The sequence below is a fragment of the Peromyscus leucopus genome, chromosome 6, assembly GCF_004664715.2.
Source record: "Peromyscus leucopus breed LL Stock chromosome 6, UCI_PerLeu_2.1, whole genome shotgun sequence".
NCBI classification, from domain to species: Eukaryota; Metazoa; Chordata; class Mammalia; order Rodentia; family Cricetidae; genus Peromyscus; species Peromyscus leucopus.
Window position 1 is genome coordinate 3,998,041 of NC_051068.1, and position 21,167 is coordinate 4,019,207.

General features: G+C 37.4%; 1 protein-coding gene across 3 annotated transcripts in view; it reads right to left on the minus strand.

Moving 5' to 3' along the window:
• Naaladl2 (N-acetylated alpha-linked acidic dipeptidase like 2) overlaps positions 1-21,167 on the minus strand; it is a 1,293,636-nt gene that overhangs the window by 50,765 nt on the left and 1,221,704 nt on the right. For all 3 annotated transcript variants that reach the window (XM_037207283.1, XM_037207282.1, XM_028875806.2), the window contains one exon: positions 12,812-12,905. In XM_037207283.1, coding sequence (XP_037063178.1) covers positions 12,812-12,905 — 94 coding nt within the window. The remainder of the gene's footprint in view (positions 1-12,811; positions 12,906-21,167) is intronic.

Below are 21,167 nucleotides of genomic sequence, written 5' to 3' on the forward strand. Positions count from 1 at the left end.
AGATCATGAGGATAACATTTTATTCATTTAGTCCCAAATAACTTAGTGGAATTTTACAATGACATGTTTTTTCTTAAAGTGTGACGATTCACCAAAGCTAATGCATAAAATACTCAGATTATTTTTTGCACAAAGAATAAAGGAGATGGATAAAGTATAGAATTCACTGAAATTGAAAGAGTGAGCAAAGAAAAAAATAAGTTCAACATCTTTGAGATTCTTCCACTTAAGAAAGAAATATCTGTTCTGATCTACCATCTACTGCAGAATTGAAGACATTACTGCAGAATCAAGTGAGACAAACTGTACCATTCTCTCTTATTTAGGTTTAAACGAATTTATCTTTTATGGTATTGCAGAGAACTGACAGCTTTCGGAACTATTTAGTTCCAGAAAAAACCAAAAGTGGCAACCTGCCTGACACACAGCAAGCGTTACTCCAGAGTCAGAGGTCAGGGACTGAGAAGCAGCTCCATTTGGAATGCTCACCCAATCTTTCCAAGGCATAAATTATGCTTCAAGGAATCTTAGCAGCCATCTCCCTGACAATCAGTTAGAGCTTGTTATTACCTTTCAAACAGTCCCAGAAAGAAACTCCCCTATCTCTCTTTGAAATTTTGTTGATCCCAGGTGAAGTAACCCTCCATGTTTTTTGGATCTGAATGCGAATGTTAGCTGTATCACAGAAAGATATTTGTCTATTAGTTATAGTCATTTTCATGGTACCTAAAATTACACCAGATGTGTCAATTAATGAAGCAACCACTACATTACCTAGTAATATCACAGAATCCAGTCATCGGTATCATTTTTATCTCTTTGTGTCTGTTTCTCAGTTGAAAAGAAACTCATAAAGGAAAATACAATGTATTTTTCTCTATATATCTGGCTACTGGGGTAATAGCTATTCTACCATAATCATTTTAAAGAAAAGAAAACAACAATTGAATGTTGAGTTATAAGATAATGTCTTCTTTGAAATATATTGATGCATTACACAATGTTTACAAAATCATTCAGGGAGATATTTGGTGTGTAACAGTCACCTACGATACTATTTCCTTTACTTTCTAGATTTAAATGATTTACCTGAAAAAATGGAAACATAAAAAAGAAGAAATTATTTTAAGGTAGTAATCAGATAAGTTATATAACATTAAATCAAAATATTCCCCCACAGATCTTCTATAAACACTTCAAATTTCACTTAAGGCCTGGAATGTCAGAGAATGCAAAGCTGCTGGAGCCTATTATCAGCTCACCTTTAAATGTGATATTTCCATTTGATGAAAACTATGCCTGGAAACAAAAGACTTCTCAGAAAAGAGGTTAAGATTATCTTAAAGCTATGTCCATGAGATCTACAAACCAATGATTTGATATCAATCAAAAGATAACAGTTGTATCTACATATTTACTATAAATGTGGTCTGGAGTAAATTACTTAATGTCTGTCCTTGACCACCCTTAGGGAAAATGGTCAATTAATTTTCTAAATGTGTATACCACTATAAATCAATTGCTTTTACTAGAATAGATAAATTAAATAATCTATCTCCAACTAATTTTTAAAAGAGAGAGAGAAAAACAACAATGTTTTCACAGTTCTCTGAGTTTAACCTCAAAGATTTTCTCCCAAATACTTTTCAGATCTCTGTCCCCCAGTGTCACAGTACTCCATGTTTACACATTAAGAAATCTCAGTTCATTCTGGGATGTCTGAGTCTGAAGCCATGTGTCCTCACCAAGGGCTGGCCTCATCAACCTCTGTGAAGAAAGAAAAGGATTGATGTGGGTGTAAAGGAATGCAAGGACAACCTTTAAAAATGATGGTCACATCATTACCTCTGGTGAAAAGACAACCAATAATACATTTTTAGAGCTCTGTAGAAAATACTAGTTTGTTTTAAATGTTGCTTGATATAGTACATAATATTTAAAACTGCCTACTAAAATTATGTATTCCAGATGTTTTAAGTTCTTCTACATTTTGAATGGAAAACTCTTGCATTTTCCATGCATCTCAACGTAAAATTCATGGACTTAGGAAGTTCTTAAGAAGTATTTATTTATGCATTCATATGTTAATGCTAGGAAATAGGTAAAGGCAAATAAGATTAATAGTTATAATAATGGGTGACTTAATTAGAAATGGACATAATACTCATAAACATGCAGTGTCAATGTCATGTGAAATCATTGTATGTAAGGGCCACTGATGCCTATGTGGATCATTTACAAGAAGGTAGAAAAATTTTGGAGACATATTTTGGGATTATTTTAAAATAGATTATGCCAAATGATTCTTGAAAGTTCTGGCACTTTTTATATACTAAATCATGTCAAGGAAGTTTTCTACCTTAAACAGCAATATTAATGTGTCTGTACAGCTGCACTGTAGAAGACAAACTCTCCTCACTCAGGGAGTCTCCTGCAAATCTAGACCACTATTACCCAATAGCATCCTTTTCTAACTAGAGTATGGCTCCTAAGCAGTGTTGTATTGTGGATTGAGAGGTATATTGAGATCTAGCAAATCTAAATGCAAGCCTAACCTATGAGTGATTAAATGCACTTATTTGTCAAGACATATAACCTCCTTTAATCTAAGTTTCAAATTAAATCTAATCCTGGCAGCTCATGAACACAGCTCTTGACTCATGTCACACACAGTGCATAAGGCAAACTTAACACAGTATACTGGCATCTTTATATAGTGACCTCAGGACTGCCCAAATATTTCTCAAGAAGTTTATTCCTCATGAAGATTATGCAGGGTTTCCCAAATACCTTCCCTGGTAGGTCAGAAGATCTACATAACTGACACATTTCCTATAGACATAAGCCATCAAGATCTAACACCAAATAGAGTGCTGACAGAACCCACTAAGTCTATACCTGTCCTGACATGACAGCATCTAGGTCTGTACAAGACACCCTCCAGCCTTCATAGCGTGATGAATTTTATAGGGATAAACCACTGTGCCTTTATCTGACTTACAAACTGACAAGTTTATCACTGTCCTATTTTAAAGACCAATTTTACTTTCTACTTTTGTGGTTTCTTGGGTTAGTTTTTCATAGTCCAAAAAGTTTTAGATATTAGCTTATTTGCACTTACATATGATTTGGTTCTAATTTTACAATTGTAGGTTTAAAAATTCCACTCCATTTCCTTTTAAATTATGGAGGAAATGTACTGGTTGTACTCAAACACTACATTTTTACATAAAACAAGCATAGCCTTTCTCATTTACTACTGTTTCTCAGAAGCCACTGCTGTTTCCACAAGTTTATCACAGTTTTAAAGGCACTAACAGCTGCACAATCACTGCTTAGACCTCTCTGATGTAAAGCAACACAAAAAGGATGACGTGCTTGGTGTAATATGGTGGTTAAAAGCTTAATAGGATATTATTTGGAAGAAAATATATGCTACTTGATGTCATCTTAAAAATATCTAATAGCACCATTAAAGAGAATAAAAGAAATTGCCAATATGATGTCAGCCGGGGTAACAACAGCTCTTTATTATGCTACACTTTCTGTTCCTCACGCTGTCTTCCTCAGTAGGAGCCACAATGTATCATCTCAGCTGACTCCTTAAACAACACTCAGGTAAAGAAAGATGTGTGGGAGCTAAAGCAAGAATAATGCTCAGATAATCCAGACTTGATTTTACAGTGCATATCGAATATTTAAAGATGAATAATAGAGAAGACTATATAGTAACTATGGCTAAACTGAACGCAAGCAAGATCCCCATTACAAAGATTACAAAAGGATATTTGGGGAAGAATTAGGCACTTGCCACTTTTCAAAAAGTAGTTTGGCATTATGCTCTTGAAGGCAAAAGTTATCTGATAGCACAGGCAGACTTCATTCAGGAGTACTTTAGCTACATGGATGCACTTTTCCCAACACTGCATGGAGGTTTTCCTCCGTGTAGACCTAATAAGAAATGTCCCCCAATAGGTTCACGTGTTTAAAGCTTGGTCCCCAGCTGGTGGTGCTGTTTGAGGTGGTGAAGCCTTTAGGAGATGGGACCTTGCAGGAAGCAGTACAGCACTGGGAATGGACCAGCTTCCCACTCATCCTCTCTGCCTCGTGTTTTTTGTTGAAGAGGTGATCTCTCAGATTTGTCCTCTGACTGCCTGTTGCCAGGCCTCCCCACCAATACAGACCTCTCTCCCCTTATGGGACCTTAAGCTAATATAACTCTTTCTTCTATAAGTTTCCTTGGTGATCATATTTATCACAACAGAAAATTAACCAATCTCCTAACACTGTATGGAGTGAGCTCTGCCTCCATCCCTGCCTGCCTGGTATAAAAAAATGAACTATGAACACTTTATGTAACTCACTGATGCTGCAACTGTGCAGAGGAGTAAAGATCTGACTGACAGCTTTGAAAGAGAGAGCTAAAGATTTCTGTTCTTTTTAAAAGATACATTTATTTTTAGGAATATGAATATTTTGCTTGCATGTAAGTATATGTATCACATAAGTCAAAGGAATCAATGGAGCCCAGAAGAGGATATTAGATTCCCTAGAACTGGATATACAGATAGTTTTGAGCTATCATGTGGCTTCTGGGATCTGAACCTGGGTTCTTTGCAAGAACTACAGTACTCTTAGCCACTGAGATGCCTCTCCAGCTCCCAATGCTTTCTAAAATGAACTATATTCATGTACTATACATTCTTATCATTATCCATCTCAGGCAGAAATTTGAAGCTGTATATTTAAGAGTATATGTGAGTTTAATTTAGCATGGTCTAATTAAAAAAAAACAGACAAGGTTTCAATAAAATTGCTGAACTTGAGGGAATGTCCTTATATTCTATTACAAGTAAGAATTATTTATGATCTTGTTGCTGGAGAACAAACCCAGGGCATTGAACATACAGGCTAAGCAAACCAACTGAACCAATGAAATGATCAAACTCTATTAAAGCTCAACATTAACTCAAAAGGTTTAGAGTAATAGAATGATATTTTGTGACTTCATAGGCATGGAGTTTGGGATTAAAAATACATTCTGGAAGATTTTTAATATAATAGTTGCTGTAGTGGAAGAATAGGAAAAATAAGAGGTCGGCATCTGACTGTAGTCATAAGCAGAGGAAACACACATCTGAGTGGGGTCTTCGAGAAGGAAAGCGTCATCATAAAGGAGGAAGTGTGACTGACAGTAAATTGGGCAACAAGAGATGAACAAAAGTAAACTGTGGAACCCACCCAGGCTTTCTAGTGATTCCTTACTCAGGGTCAGAGAATCTGGGGTTGCTTTACACAGCAGGGCTATGTAGGAAAATGATTTGGCCACGGACGTGTTTCCCAGGTGTTTAGAAGGGTCTACACTTGGCTGTACAGTGTGCTTTGATCTTGCAAGGGGGAGGTCTTTTGCTTCTCCCTCTGGCATATATAAAAATCTTTTTTGAGTAAATGAAGAGGCTGTTGGGTATTGACCCAGACCCTCCTGAAGCTATCCTGTGTTTCTATCGTTCTTCTCATTGTCTATGTCTCTCTATGTGATATTTTCTTATCCCTCTCTCCTCCACCTAAGAACCCTTCAAAAGATTGGAACAGGTTGGAGCTGGACTCCCACAGTAAACACATAATTCCAAGGAATATGAAAAGAACCAAGAACATAGAATATCAATAAAGGGGCATTATTTGAAAAACAAGCAGAACCAGTGATTTTGAATTTTGATTTTGATTGAAAATTTTGATTTTCTTCCCCTGTAGGGAAGAAAACTCTAACTGGACAGGCCAACACCAATAATATGAAAATGGATGCGATTCTGTTCTGGTTCCTCTCTCAAATATTTCATTGGTTTAGTTGTTGATTATTAATAAGTGAAGTATATAGTCAGAATTAATATGTAAATAAAGTGAGGATTAAGGCTAAATTTATTTTTAAAAATATTTTTCAACCCTTTTGGTTGACTAAAAGAGACTGGAGGAGTGAGTGCTCTGTGAAATACTTAGCACACAAATAAGCTGTGTTTCAGACATTCCTGTTATGAACATGCTGGAGATCTAGCACCATCCCAAATGTCCATGGAAATAAAGTAAAATTTGTTTTGGGATTCACTAGAATTTAGACTGCCATGGACTTGAAGAGGAGTTCGCAGAACTAGGTGAGCAGGGAGATGGCTCCCCATGTATCAGCAAGTGCAGAGCGGACACTGGTGGTAATTAAAACCAAGATGGAGACAGATGGCGTTAGAACAAGAATCATGCAATTTGTTTGGCATATAACTTAATTTTGCCAATTGGGAAATTCATTTTATATTACTCAAGAAGAAAATTAAACACATTATATGGGTTTCAAATGCTCATGACATTTAAAAATTGAAGTTACAAATATAACAGGACTGTAAATCCTGGTCTCTCTGCACCATCACCTTGAAAATTCTGCCCTGTTCCCAAATGCAGTGAATGACATCAGCGAACTATCAACGCTAATAAGACGGAAGAAGATCCCAGCAGATCAGCATTGTCGGTTATTTAAGGAACAGGGGGATAGCTGCCAACAAGTATTTAAACTTAGTGAGACAATCCAAAGGTGGCAACAAGCCACAGTGTTCAAAATTACATTTCCTACTAAGTCTGGCTTGCACTAAAAAAATGTATATATAGCCAGATCAAATGGAAATTACTTCTGCTTACTTGGGCTCATGCAACTTTTACAATAACTTTAAATTATTAATATTCAGACTTCTGACAAAGAAAAAAATAGGCACCACAACTCTATAGGCATTAATTGTTTTAAAGTGCTTTTATATGTTAAATTATAGTGAAAGTGAGAAACAGCAACTGAGTGAAATTATTAGCCTCCTATTCTCTAGTTTGTTTGCAGGTTCCCCAACTATAAGCCTACTTTACTTTTTGTTTCCTTGATGCCTACCCTGACACCAACAATCCAGTGCCATCGCTTTCTAGGAGAATCTTTCAGACTTACCTTTCTTTATCAAAAACATATCTAAGGAGTCTGAGGGAAGTATATGAGTCATTAAAAGGCTTGTCTTAGAAGCATAAGGAATTGAGTTTAATCCCTAGCTCCCACATGAAAAGCTAAACTTGTTGGCACAGGCTTAGAATTCCACCATTTTGGAGTCAGAGGCAAGCAGGCCCCCAGCTAACTAGTTATCATCTTAGTCTAATTGCTCAGTCCCAGGATACTGAGAGACTCTGCCTTAAAAGACACATAGAAGCACATGAGGACAAAGGAAGAACAGCAAATCATGTCCTCTGGTCTCCAAATGTGTGCACATGTGTACCTGTGCACACACACATAAATTAAAACACACAAAATACATCTGAAGTGCATCATTTACTTTATCTGTCACTATTTCCGTTCCATTTCCCCATGCAATGGATATATATAATCTATTTTGTCTTTGGCATTGACCAAATATTAAGAGCCAAGGTCACTCGGTCAAAACACGCTTTCAAGAAAGACGCACTAAATCAACTCAAACAAATTATTCACTAGTAAATGATCCTTTTTTCTGGTGCTTGTGGGAACAGTGGAGAATGGTTGGCTGTGACCATAAACTAGTGCCATAAATAAAGATGGCCAATTGTCAAGGGTGAAAATTACAGTACTGAAAAAGCAGTTGGGTTTCAGGGGTCTTAGTCCTCACACTGCTTGCACTGAAGAGAAACAGTATTTTATAGTTCAGCCCTGAAGGTCACTTTTTCTTTTCCTTTATGACAATTTAGAACATGAGACTAATCACTACTGACTGTCATAACAGAATAAGAAATAAATCAGCCGGGCGGTGGTAGCGGAGTTCGAGGCCAGCCTGGGCTACCAAGTGAGTTCCAGGAAAGGCGCAAAGCTACACAGAGAAACCCTGTCTCGAAAAACCAAAAAAAAAAAAAGAAAAAGAAAAAGAAAAAAAAAAAAAGAAAAAAATCAGCAACTTAAGCTTCTATTAAGCAGCAACAATGTGTATTTCATTTAACATGCTACAGAGACTGTTTAGTACATGGAAGTGGCATTGTTGACAAAATCAATTACTTACTTAGGTGTTGAGATCATAGTCATATTTATACATTAGCATTTTGAAGTAATATGTATTGGAAATATAGCTATAGCCAATATGATAGTAATTGAACAGGTTCATACAAGTTAGCAAGCAATTAATATTTCATTATTTTAAGTTAGGATGACTTAAAACCAAGAGAAAAAAAAAAGCCTATATTGAAGGCTACAAGCCACAGACAGCTCTTTGACAAATATTTAGGCACATTAAAAGAATTTTAAACATATGTTTGTTAAATTTTATTTTACTATCATTGAAATTTTAATATGGGTAGCTAAAATTGAACTTCATAATTCTGAATTAAACTCCACTACCCAAGGAGTTTTCCATGAGACATAAAACAATGAAAATCACTAAGAGTGAAAGGCAAAGTTCTTCACCTGCAGAAGAGGCACCCTAACAAAACAGCAAGCAGCCAGACCTTCCTGGCTGAACCCACACAAAACCTAGTAACACACAACAGCTTCAAACACTTCTGTATTTAGACAACAGAATCTGATCTCAAATGGAAATAAATCCCTACAGAACAACTAGGGTTTTGTCTCTTAGTAGTGATCTTTCTTGCTATAATGGCATGTACCTGAATAAAGTTATTAAGCTGGGCTACATATAGAGTGTTTTCATTTTTACACATTTATTTGTGTATGTAAATGTGCAGTCTGTCATGTGCCATGGTACATGTGTGGAAGTCACAAGACATCTTGTAGGAATCAATTTTCTTCTACCATTTGAATATTATGTTGGTTTCCATTTGAATATTATGTTGGTTTAAACACATCATCAAGAACCTCAGAGTGCCCAGAATGTGTCTGTATTTCAATTAGGAAAAGAAATTAGTAAAACATTTCTCCTTGATGTCATTGAACCAAGAGCAAGGGCAGATTTCAATTCTCTATTTCCCTTCCTGTGTCTTCTGTCATTCCTGTATGTCTGTTGTGGGAGAATGCATCTATGATTGCCTGAATACTATCTTGTGAGTCTGTCTCTCCCCGGCTCTGTCTGTAGGTCTCTAACAAGGAGCTTTGCTCTCTCGTTTTCTGAACAGCACAGAAAGAATTGAGTAAGGTACCGTACAGCAACCTTTAAACAGAGTTTATAAAGGATGAAGTTACTGACTCCAACTGACCACACCTGACCAAGGAAACAAACAGTACTACAAACATTGTTTGTCAAACAATATACATATACTGTGTCCAACATTTATGATAGATATTCATTTATTAAAGGCATTTTTCCTTATGAATGGTTTTAAGCAAATATTAACACATATACTCATGCATTGCTCTCTGGGTTAAAGGCAGAGAAGAGTATATAATTTAAGATTTCAGCTATGCATTACCTTAGGTTGTAAAAGCTGATTATGTGGAAAATCTAAAGCAAGTAAGCTTGGTTGTTTTCTTAAAGGTAGGATAAACAGCCTGAGTATACAATGGGATAGCAGTCTTAAGTCTTAAGTAACCTCCATGTATATTATTAACTGTGAGGTCCAGCAAAAGTTCTAGCTTCTTTGGGCAGAGGAGATATCTCCATAACAATGCATCCCACAGGATGTGGGTGAGGGGCAGGGTGGAGCTCAGGCCTCAGCATCTTTTTGAGCCATGTTACTGACCTTCAGAGTGATTTATTTGCCTTCTTCCTCTACCTTCAGCCTGGCACTGCTCTAATTGCATGGCTTCTCTACCCGCTCAGGTCTGGGTTATTTTGCCTCTCATGTCCTGTCTATGACTAGGCCTAGGAGATTAAAATGAGAGATTTCTAAATCACTTCCCATTCTTCGAACAATAATAACTCCTTCTGAATTAATTCTTGTCTGATTTTTGACAATTTAGTTCTCAGTTAATGAGGTACAAGAATATGACAGTCTCTGTGATCCTCTTGATCCTTTGTCCTAAAGAGGACCACAAAGAATTGTATGATCTACTTTCAGAACAGTTATAAGACCTTTCTAATGCTCTCTAGCCCATGCTGGAAGCAAGGAAGCTCCTTATCTCTGACTATAGGGATATAGCTGCCTAGAGAACAAACTGAAGCAGCAGGATTTGCTAAGATGCTAAAGTTGTTAGCACCAAGTCATTTCCTTCCAATCTTTATGCTTCCTCATGACTATCTACTGCTTATCACTCTTCAGATAAAAAGTAAGTATTGTTCTCTATTTCCCTGAATCTTCATTTCAGAAGGCTCTTGTGTACATATGATTTATATGAAGTAAATGTGTTTGCCTCAAAGAGTCTAATCATCATGCTAGGGAAAGGGACAATAATTGCTCTTTTCCACATCTACACCTACATCTGAAGGTATAAAATGGTATAGTTATGCTTAATTATCACATTTACAATAAATATTTATTAAATCACACATTCTTTCGGGGATCTCAAAGATATCTAAGAAACTGCCACTATTTCATAGCTCTTTCATCTCTCATTGTCCCTACAGTATGATGTGATTCATTATGAATAGAGACTTGAGAAGACCTTACATGACCACATTTACCATCTACCATGTCCTCTATCTTTCCTCATACTTTAGGGATGAATTTTTCTGCTCCCTCTTTGGTCTGCACACTTGTGCTTTCTTTGTGTTAATGTGTTGTGATCCTAACCCCCAGAAGAATTGCATTAGCCTGTCTGTCTTTGGGAAATGACTAAGTTATTAGTCCAGAATCCTCAAGCATGAGACAAACACCCTCATAAAAGAAGCCCAGATACTTCTCATCCACCTTCTGTCTTGTGAGGTTAGAGAAAACCACCAGCATCTGGGCACCAAGATGCAGAGACAAATCTGGCCTTGGATCTTGGGCTTCTCAGCCCTAGGCACCATGGCTGTTAAATCCCTATTGTTTATCTAGTTTACAGCTTTTGTTACTGTGTTCCAAATGGGGCAACTCCCATCTTAACCACAGCAAAGCCCTCAAACTGAAGGTATCCTTCTCAAGAAAATCAGGCCAGTAATTAATTCTTTCTTTATGAACAAATTTTGCCTCCCCACAAGACCATTACAATCAAAACAAAAATATGCTAACCTTCCTGACTCTGTCTACCACCACATGTCCTTGGTTAGTTCCTGTCTAATTATGCTTTTGTACACACCATTGTTGAAAAACAACTTGTAACAAGTTACTTTTCTTGGGAGAGAGATGGGGCTTATATTAAAGGGGTCTTTGACTGCCCACCAAAACTAGATTAATAATACAACATTCACTATAAATAATAGGTCTTTTTGAGCCCTAAAAGTACCCTAAACTATAAAAGTGTTAGTAGTTGTTATAATAATTAACCATTTTGCCTACTTATTGTTTAAAAAATAACAAAGAGCATTTAAAATCATTTTATTGACACTTATATTTTTACTTCCTCAATTTCTTTAACCTTTTAAATTGTAATTCTATTTTTCTTTCTTGCAAATGCATTGATCATAGACAATTTCTACTCAGAAAGAAACTTGTTTATAATTCTATTATACAATGTTGGTATTTTCAAGTACACTACTTGAGATTCTTTCTCATATATGATACTTTACAGAAGGACAACGATTTCATAATGTTAAAAGCCTCCTCTTTTGTTCTCTGAAAGTTTAAAGTACTATCTTCCAGACCAACAGAATTTTATAGAGGATAAAGTTCAGATGCTAACAAAAAGCAAAACAGCCTCCAGAACAAACAAAACATTTTTTAAAAATAAGATTCTTAGAGAAAGGTTATTATTCACAGAACTATTTATTTTCTGTACCTGCTCTGTGTACTTTGTAAAATGCCATGTGCTTCACTACCACATTTCTGAGCTCCAAATATTCTAGAAATAGCAAATATGAAGTGGAGACAGAATGGCACCAGTAGCCATGGCAACCTTGGAGAGATGGAAGCATGAAAGAAGAGAACTACAGATATAAACACAAGTAGCCCAAAAGTGACAAAACCATTGTTATCATCCAGTGTAAAAGTAAACACACAGTAAACAAACCAGTTTGGATGATTGTCTGAGGAAGAATAATTTCAACTTAAAAAAAATATTTTTAATTCCAAGTCATTGGAACCCTGGCTCTGGAGGCTGCTCTGCTGTCAGAGGACACTTTAAGCACTATGGTTAACATACTGGTTTTCTTTTCAACTGAGTAGTTTTCTATCACTGACCCATTAAAGACTTGCTAGCAGAATATGTAACTCAGGAGGAAGATGACAAGCCACAATCTCCCCCTTTGTATGTAATAAATGAAGACAAGCAGTAACCTATTTGGATGGTGGGGGTCTGAGTTCTGCAGATACATTTATAGGTCAGGGACTGAGATGGAAACTATGGAACTGATCCTCTGGTTGCCTCACTGCTCCCTTTCACTTGAACCAGGAATGTCTACCACATCCATAGGAACCAGTGCCTGAGGAGAAACTTAGGATTCCATCCTGTGTGGAATGAATGTGTTAGGGACAATGTTGGGGGAGAGGTGGATTCCTGAACTGCTAGCTCACAATGAATCTGTGACTAGTAAGGGAAGCTCTGAGATCCAAATCTCTTTAATGACAGACAGCCATCAGCCTCCTTCAGTCTGGGACACACTGCCTTTTGTCACACAAAGTCTGTCTCAGTTCTGTCTGCAGGGTGCCTTAAACAGTTTTCAATTGTTCCCCTTCTCCCCTCCAGGGACAGAGCCACATCATTGCTACAACTTTTAAGAGACTGGATACTTCATCTAGTCCTTCTCGTTAAGTATTTGAAAACTTTCTCATTTACTAAAATTAAAACAATTTAGAGAAAAATTACCTTTAAGGCTGTTTTGAACTCCTAAGGCTACATCAAGGGCATTGAAGGGCAGAACAGGCTCACTGGCAATTTGTAGAATTACTTCTCCTGAGAGCTGAAATGAAAAGAAAAAAATAATTTGTAGCATTCAGTAATTAAGATTGTCATTTATCTATTTATTGGTTATTTCACATTTTATTATATACCTACAGTAACAATAAAAAGAAACAAATTTAGTTTTGTAAAAATCCTTTTCCTTTCAAATTATTTTTGAGTTTATATTTCTGTAAAAAATAAAAAAGGCTAGATTGCTTTCTCATGTCATAGGATAGTGTGAGCACATAATGGCTCATTCTTTTTGACCTAAAATGTCGAGAAGTTAGAGTTTAAAACAATTCTTTATATTCAAAAAAGGATCAAACATTATAGAAAAATAACTTAAAAAATCAACCTCTGGTTATTGAACTAATAAAACCTCTAGACAGAGTTAACCATTGCTGTATTTCATTTAATGCATAATCAATCTAGTACATTTCTTTAGTCCCTTGGGTATGATTTTATAATGCTTAATTTTACTCCCAGTCATGCTTCTGAAATTTATCAAAACCAATGCTATATACATATATACATACATTTTTTACAGAACACACCTCAATTTAAATTCAAAAATTAAATAAATCTTTAAATGGCATTACTCCAAAGACATGATGGGGCTTTCTTATGTGCGTACCCCTCACTCCATTCCAAAGCTATTTTTGAAAACTGACCCATGTGTCACACCTGAGTTAGGGTATTGTGATATTTTAATTGTACTGAAATGTGTATTAATTTGTATGTTAATAAATAAAGTTGCCTGGGGGTCAGAGCTAATAGCAAGCCATAGTAGAAACAGGGCGGTGGTGGTGCATGCCTTTAATCCCAGCTCTTGGGAGGCAGAGCTAGGTAGATCTCAGTGTGTTCAAGGATACTGCCAGCATGGAGACACATGCCTTTAATCTCAGTACCAACTATAGAAGACCTGGAGGTCTGTACAGACAGGCAGTGACTAGGAAGTCATGTGGTTGGGTTTACAACCAATGAGAAGGCAGAATAGAAAGTCTATAAAAAAGACAAACAGACAGGAAGTAGGTCTGTTGCTGAAGAGGACAACAGCAGCAGTGAGGGGTAAGGTTTTTAGCTCTGACCTCTTGGGCTTTCATCTATGCTCTGTGTTTCTTATTTAACAAGACCGTTCATCTACAGTAGTGCATGCTGATCATCTTCTGCTAGTCTGCCTTCACACAGCTCTCACAGGACTTTCAGGCTACCAGTAAATACCATGCTACACCCTTTTTTCCCTCCTAAATGATAATTAATGTTTTCCAGGGCTGCACAAATGTCCCTGTGTCTCTTAGGAGCCTGATTCCAAGCTCAGAGTGAAACAAGACTGTATTGATATTATAAATATTCTAGGCATTGTGGCTAGTGCATAAAAACTACACATGGAAGTCAGAACATTAACGTGAGTCAGGACAGAAACCGCCTGAGATATAATATACCTGCTAAACAGGATTTTAGATATCCAGATCTATATATTCAAGAAGCCTCAAATCCTATATAAGTTAAAAACTGTACTTCCCTACTGTTCACACAATTCATTTCATGGTATGAATGCAATTCAATCTGATCTGTCCAGGCTTAGGAAAAAAATGTGTTTCTGGGAAATAAAGAGGAGAGATTCTGTTATTTGTTGGAGGTATTTTACGCCCATATATAGCAATGGATTTTCCCCAATGGCCAAGATATCTTTGCAGAGTTTGATCGCCATCATATCTGTTGTAAATCCCGTGGGAAGCTGCCTGCCTGATCACACTGTGCTTTAGGAACAGAAAATTGCCTGCAGCAGGTTGATAGGAGTCACCCTTGTACTCCACCTGCCCTGTCCAACATGCACTGAACACCAATATTTGGAAATAAATTATTTGTAAAAGAAAACTTTAAGAGTTATTAGGAAATAGAAAGATTCCTTTTCCAATCTGCACTGGATAATGGGAACTACAAAACAGGCATGCTTTGGTGATGCTTTCGGTATCTGGAAGCTGCACTTTACAAAAGATTCAAATGAAGTCGGGGGTGAGGAGAAGGGTGACATTGTTTTGTTCTGTTTTAAAAGAACTCATTTGGCTGGAATACAACAGCTGGAATACATGCCAGCCACCCTGCTACTTGTTTGTAATAGAACCTGGCAACAAAGAGTGGGACTTTGAAGTCACCTGGCCCATGATAGATGCTAAACCAGCTCCTCTTGTGACTTCCTAAACAAGAGGGAGAGTTGTGTGCCCAGTGCCAGTGAGGGGAGAAGAGCTGTGCTGTAGGACGGCCTTCCTCAGACAGGAGAGTGAAAACTTCCCTGATGCTTACATGAGGCTCGGCTGCACTTCCTTATAAGGAAACCCTTAGAAGCTGGCAGTAGAGGAGTTAATAGCCATTCCTATGACCGAAAGGACCCACACCGAGAAAGCATTAGAAATAATGGTAAGAGCTAAATACCAAAGAAAGTTCTGGAATCAGATGCTGTTCAGAAGTTCTTACACCACTTACTGCTCACCACAGCTGAGCAGAGCAGGTGTCACTATGGTTTCACCCTAGATAATGAAACCAGACCTCAGAAAGTTCTGACAACCTTCTCACATCACTGCACAGAGCCTTTGTGAAACCAAAGCCATTTTGTTGTATCTTATGCTGTATGGAAGAGTCTTGGAAAGGCCTTTTAATTGATTATTTCTAAAGAATTAAAAGTAGATTCTAAAACTCTCTGTCCACACTCCTATTTGTAATACATACATATGCTTTCTGACTTCAGTACATTAATATTGGCAGGCATTTGTCAGACCCTTACCTCCTAGACAGCAGTGACACCTGGAGCCTCATGGGTATGTCTGACATACCATCCATGTGTGTATTTGGAAAAGTAAATCTATAACTCACATATAGATGCAAAGGGGCTGCCAGGAGGTAATTAGGGTTAAGTTTGGTGCTGTGGGTTGCCCCAATAAAGGAATACACAACTGAAAAGAGTGTAGTTGAAGCTTACATGTTCTTGTGCCCTTTTATTACAAGCACCCTGCCCACCCTGTTATCACCATGTGACACTGACCCCTTGTTATTGAAGTTTTCAGCCTTCAAAGCCATGAACTGAATAAACTTCTACTGTTTATTAGTTTCCCACAGTGAGGTACTGTTAGCAACATGATGTAGAAACTGCAGTACACAGCATTAGCAGAGGGCCATTGTGAGATTCCACAGAATAACTAGGCAAAGGGATGTAGTGACACTTGGTGGTTAAGAGATGGGCTACTGTCACAGAGCCTGGGGCTCTCTTCCCAGCCCCATAAGGTGGTTCATAACCACCTGCAACTCCAGCTCCAAGGGATCTGAGGCCATCTTTGGCCTCCTTGGTCACTGCACTCATGTGCACATGTCTTCACAACCTCGCCCCAGCCCACACACATCCCTGTATTGAAAATAAAAACTCAGTGAAGCACATAATCTAATCTGCCTTCGTGATCCACAGGATGGCTCAGGGGCAAAAGCACTTGCTATACAAACCTGAGGAGCTGACCTGAATTGAATTCCCAGATCCCATGATGGAAGCAGAGAGATGAATTCCAAGAGTTGTGTTCTGACCCCCACATATATATTGTAGCACACATAGATCCACACATGGTGCACATGCACACACAGGCAAGCCCACACATGGTCCTGGGATCCTCCCCTCTCTCTTTCTTTAAGGCTATCTTCACCCTGATTAGAAGGTAATGCAATGGAATAAAAACTTATGTATAGAATTAGGAGTATTTTAAAGAAATAAAATGAGTTATTGAGTTATTTAACACTACAGGCCAAATCTTTCCTCCTTCACTAAAAACACTAATGTTCATGATTGATATCGTGGAACTGCAGACTTTAGTCAAGATTCAGCATCTAAAGATAAAACCACAAAGCAGTGTCTTCCCAGTTGTAAGGAGAATAGAAGCAAATCACATTTATTCCATATGTAAGTTTGTCTATCTTCATCCCAAAATAGTTTTGTCATATTTAAAAGTTCAAAAGAGTACTTTAAGTAAATTTAATATAGGGACTAGACATATAGATTCTGTAATTATAAATAATTATCACAAAAAATATTATAATTGCATAACTGATTTTTATGAGCCCATGTTACATATTCATATACTTGTTTCTCTTAAAGTTACTAAGTAATTTATCCATCCCCATATCACTCTATAGGATTGTATTTATATTTTCTGACTTTCTCCAAAATCTTTCTCTTGCTTATCAGACAAGTCTAGAGAGGAAAACAAACCAAAACAAAAAACAGCATTTTTTTCCACAAGTTTTTAATATCTAAAAAATAGAGTTCTATGGTGATATTTCATTTGTACTGAAATGTGATTTATTTGTATGTTAATAAATAAAGCTGCTTAGGGGTCAGAGCTAGATGCCGGGCGATGGTGGTACACACCTTTAATCCCAGCTCTTGGGAGGCAGAGCTAGGCGGATCTCTGTGTGTTCAAGGATACAGCCAGCATGGAGACATACGCCTTTAATCTCAATACCAACCATAGAAGACCTGGAGGTCTGTATAGACAGGCAGTGATGAGGAGGTCATGTGGTTGGGGTTACAACCAATGAGAAGGCGAACAGAAAGTCAATAAAAAGATGGATACACAGGAAGTAGGTCTCTTGCTGAGGGGAAGGACAGCAGCAGCAGAAAGGGTAAGAAGTTGGTTTTAAGTCTCAGCTCTTAGCTACTGCTCTGACTTCTTGAACTATTAGCTCTGTATTTGGCTCTGTGTTTTTTATTTAATAAGATGGTTACATCTACAGAGTTCTTTTTCTCTACTTAATCTGATCATTGTATCCATTGGTCAGCCTTGACCATATTTATAAAACAAGCTTTGAGCTGACTCAGTAGTTAATGATAACACAATATTATACAAGGCATACACATTTCACTAAGGCAAATTCATGGATCTATGGTACAAATTTTCTTTATTTTCAGTCAAAGGAAATTAGAGAACATTGTTAGGCTTGTTCAATTTTATACATCCATATTAAAGTGAACACAGTTAATATCCACTATAGGGTTGATTTTATGTACCCAGTCAAATATACAATACAATAGAATTTTAGAATAACAGCTGCCATTGTGAGATAATCACAGAATGTACTTTTTAGGTCAGTGAGATATAAAGAGAGATATGGAGACTTTGAGGGACACTGAGTCACATGGGCATGGTGTGACACATGGTCAAGTAAATAAACCATGAGCCCAGATCTGTTGATACTCCCAGTGTCATCTCTACTGTTCTATGGGGTGGAGAAGAAAGCAAAAATCTAACAATGAAGTAAGTCATGATACTTTCACATGATTAGGAAACAATTCAACAACAAAGTTGGTTTCCTTTAAAGCACCACATTTTACTTCTTACCATACCATGTAAGCATGATGCATAGAGTATGGATTTGAGGTTCAGGAAGATTGAGCAAAGAGGAAAAGCCCAGTTTGTGAATTGAAAGAAGCATAAAAAGCATAATGGGACTGAGGATGTAGCTCTGTTGGTAGAGTGCTTGCTTCACATTCTCAAAGGTTTGGATTCAATTCCCAGAATCACATAAACAGAGTCTGGTGGCTCAACAAAAGCAAAAAGACATGTAAATATTTCAGAGCAACAAGTAGAATTAGAACTATACTTTAGCAATAGACTTCACAACTGCAGTTTTGGTGCCTGGCAACTGCCAGTATTGAAATACCCTGATTGTGAGTTATGTTATTTTATGTCAGAAAACCCCAAAATGGGCAGTATACCTGCTATGGATAAGAGATCTCATGGTAGCCATCCAGAGGCATGAGGCTGGAGGGACTGACCTCCACGTCCTTATGATGCATTTCAAAACCTGTGATGAGGTCCTTAGTAGAAGAGCAAAGATCTCTATCTCTACCTCTGTCTCTCTCTGTCTCTGTCTCTGTGTGTGTGTCTCTCTTCTCTCTCTCTCTCTCTCTCTCTCTCTCTCTCTCTCTCTCTCTCTCTCTCTCTCTCTCATACACACACACACACACACACACACACACACACACACACACACACACACCAGAATTTCCAGAAAATAACAACAAATCATGTGGTGTTAAACAAAATCAGCACATGGTCTCTGTATTCCTATCCTAACATAGATAAAAATTCAGCTTGGAGACTCTCAGTATCTCTCTTCTGGATATTCCCCACAGATTCGCCAGTTTTATATGTCTAGATCCAGTCCCTTTGTTTTATAGTTAGAACTTCAGCTGTTGATCAAAACTTTGCTTTTTCTGATCCTCTGTGGAACAGATATGCTTCCTTTCTTTTGTTTCCCTTGAACTATAGAAAATTTGATATCTAATACTCAGCTCAAATACCTGTGATACAACGAATTCATTTGAAGAAATAAGGCTTAAAATTAAAATTGATTTTAGGATAAACAAACACTCTTGTAACCTATATAAATACTCTAACAGACACTTCTGATAAAAATACCACAGAAACTAGGAAATAAAATCTGAACTACCAAACCTGTCCCCATTCACACCAACAGGAGTCAGCATGTAAGGGGAGGACATCTATAAACTGGGAACCAGCTCCAGTACTTGCCACTGCATGACTAAAAGGTTCTTTCTGTGGAATGATCTTGAGAGGATGCTTAGCAAGTCTTTTCAAAGCCCTGTGTATACCATTTATATTTGTGAAAGTCAACAATAAGAAGAGAGAAAGATAGAAAAACTGCTATAGAAATCCACTTGAAGGTTCAAAAATACCAGAATACTTTGGATGGACTGGGAGTTCCAATGAAGTCACTTGTGATCAAAGGATTTTGAAATCATTGAAGATTTCCAAAATAATTCCAAGAAAGGACACTAATTTAAAAAGGATTTTTAGTCCAGGAAATACATGGAATATCTCACTTCAATGGGCATGTGGCTAATGTTGGCAATGGGCTACCTACAGGAAAAGTATGTGTGAAACCAAAAGAAGAATGATAGCTCTCAGGATGAGTGAGCTAGGGCACTGGCAGTGAAACCATGAGAGCTGCACACATCTTTAGAGTAAAGCAAATCCTTTCTAGATAGTGCCCTCAGGGAACTGATGCTCCCATCTCTACCACACTGACTACAGCTGTCAGAATATGAGCAAGGATCCCAGGACACAAAGTTGTGAATGGCACATCTTCCCATTGCAGAGTTGCTGTGATTGAGAGGCCACAAGGTTCTCTGGCTGTTTAGGTTGATGGGAAATAAAAAGAAGGCATGTAAAAAGTATGTCTCCACACAAATTTGAATTGTTCATGGTCCTTGCTGGAAAAATCAAAAACCTAAAAAAGCAGGTGCCTCAGAATATCCACATCTAAGAAGTGAGGATGCTGGGAATTGGTTGCCTAGCTAGGAACAGCGAGGAAGGTTGCTCTGTGTAGATGCTACAGCCTACACCTTTCCATGCTATCCTTTTTTGGAGCTGGTTTTGGTGATGCTTGCCAGTAGAGAACACTGAAGAGGTAGAGGAAGGAGGATCTTGAATTCAAGACCAACCTGGGCTATAAATTTTCTTCTATACTGGAACTTCCCATGGCTGAAAAGAGCCTCAGGTTGAGAAATAAGTTCAATATTTGGGAATGTATTATGAAAAATCTCCTACATCCAGGTTAAGTTTCCTCTGTCAGTGATTGTCATCTGCCTTCTGCCATTCAAGTATAGTGGAAAAAAGATGACTGGAGACCATCAGCTTGGAAGACACACAGTTTATTTTTTGGTATCTAAGTGACTTTTGAAAGTGTCAGAACTGGGTTTGACTTTGTTAATCATTCTGCTTGGAGAAGAGTCCAGTGTGTTACTATTTGCTGGTGCACTGAAAGAGAAACACCATGCCACAAACTTTTCTGTTTTTACTGTCAAGTACTATTTTGCCTGGCCAATAAATGATTATGTTTCATGAATAACTAACTTCTATATATTAGCAATAATATTAGCAACTAACATTTTAGAGCTCTTCCATTGTGTCAGGCAATATTCTAAATTCTTTACATGAGTTAATTCATTTAAACCATGTAATAGTATTATTATATTTTGCACATGAGAAAACTGACACATTACATAATTAATTAACTATCTTAAGGCCAACTGAGCTGGTACATGGTCATTTTGAGATCTGTCTGAAAGTACTTTGGCTACAGATCCTAGACTCCAATTATAACACCAAATAGGAGATTATTGCTCATTTTTTAAATATTAACAAATCAAGACTATAAGTGGCTACTGACACAGCATCTACTGAATCAAAAGATATGATTCTAAGGAACAACCAAG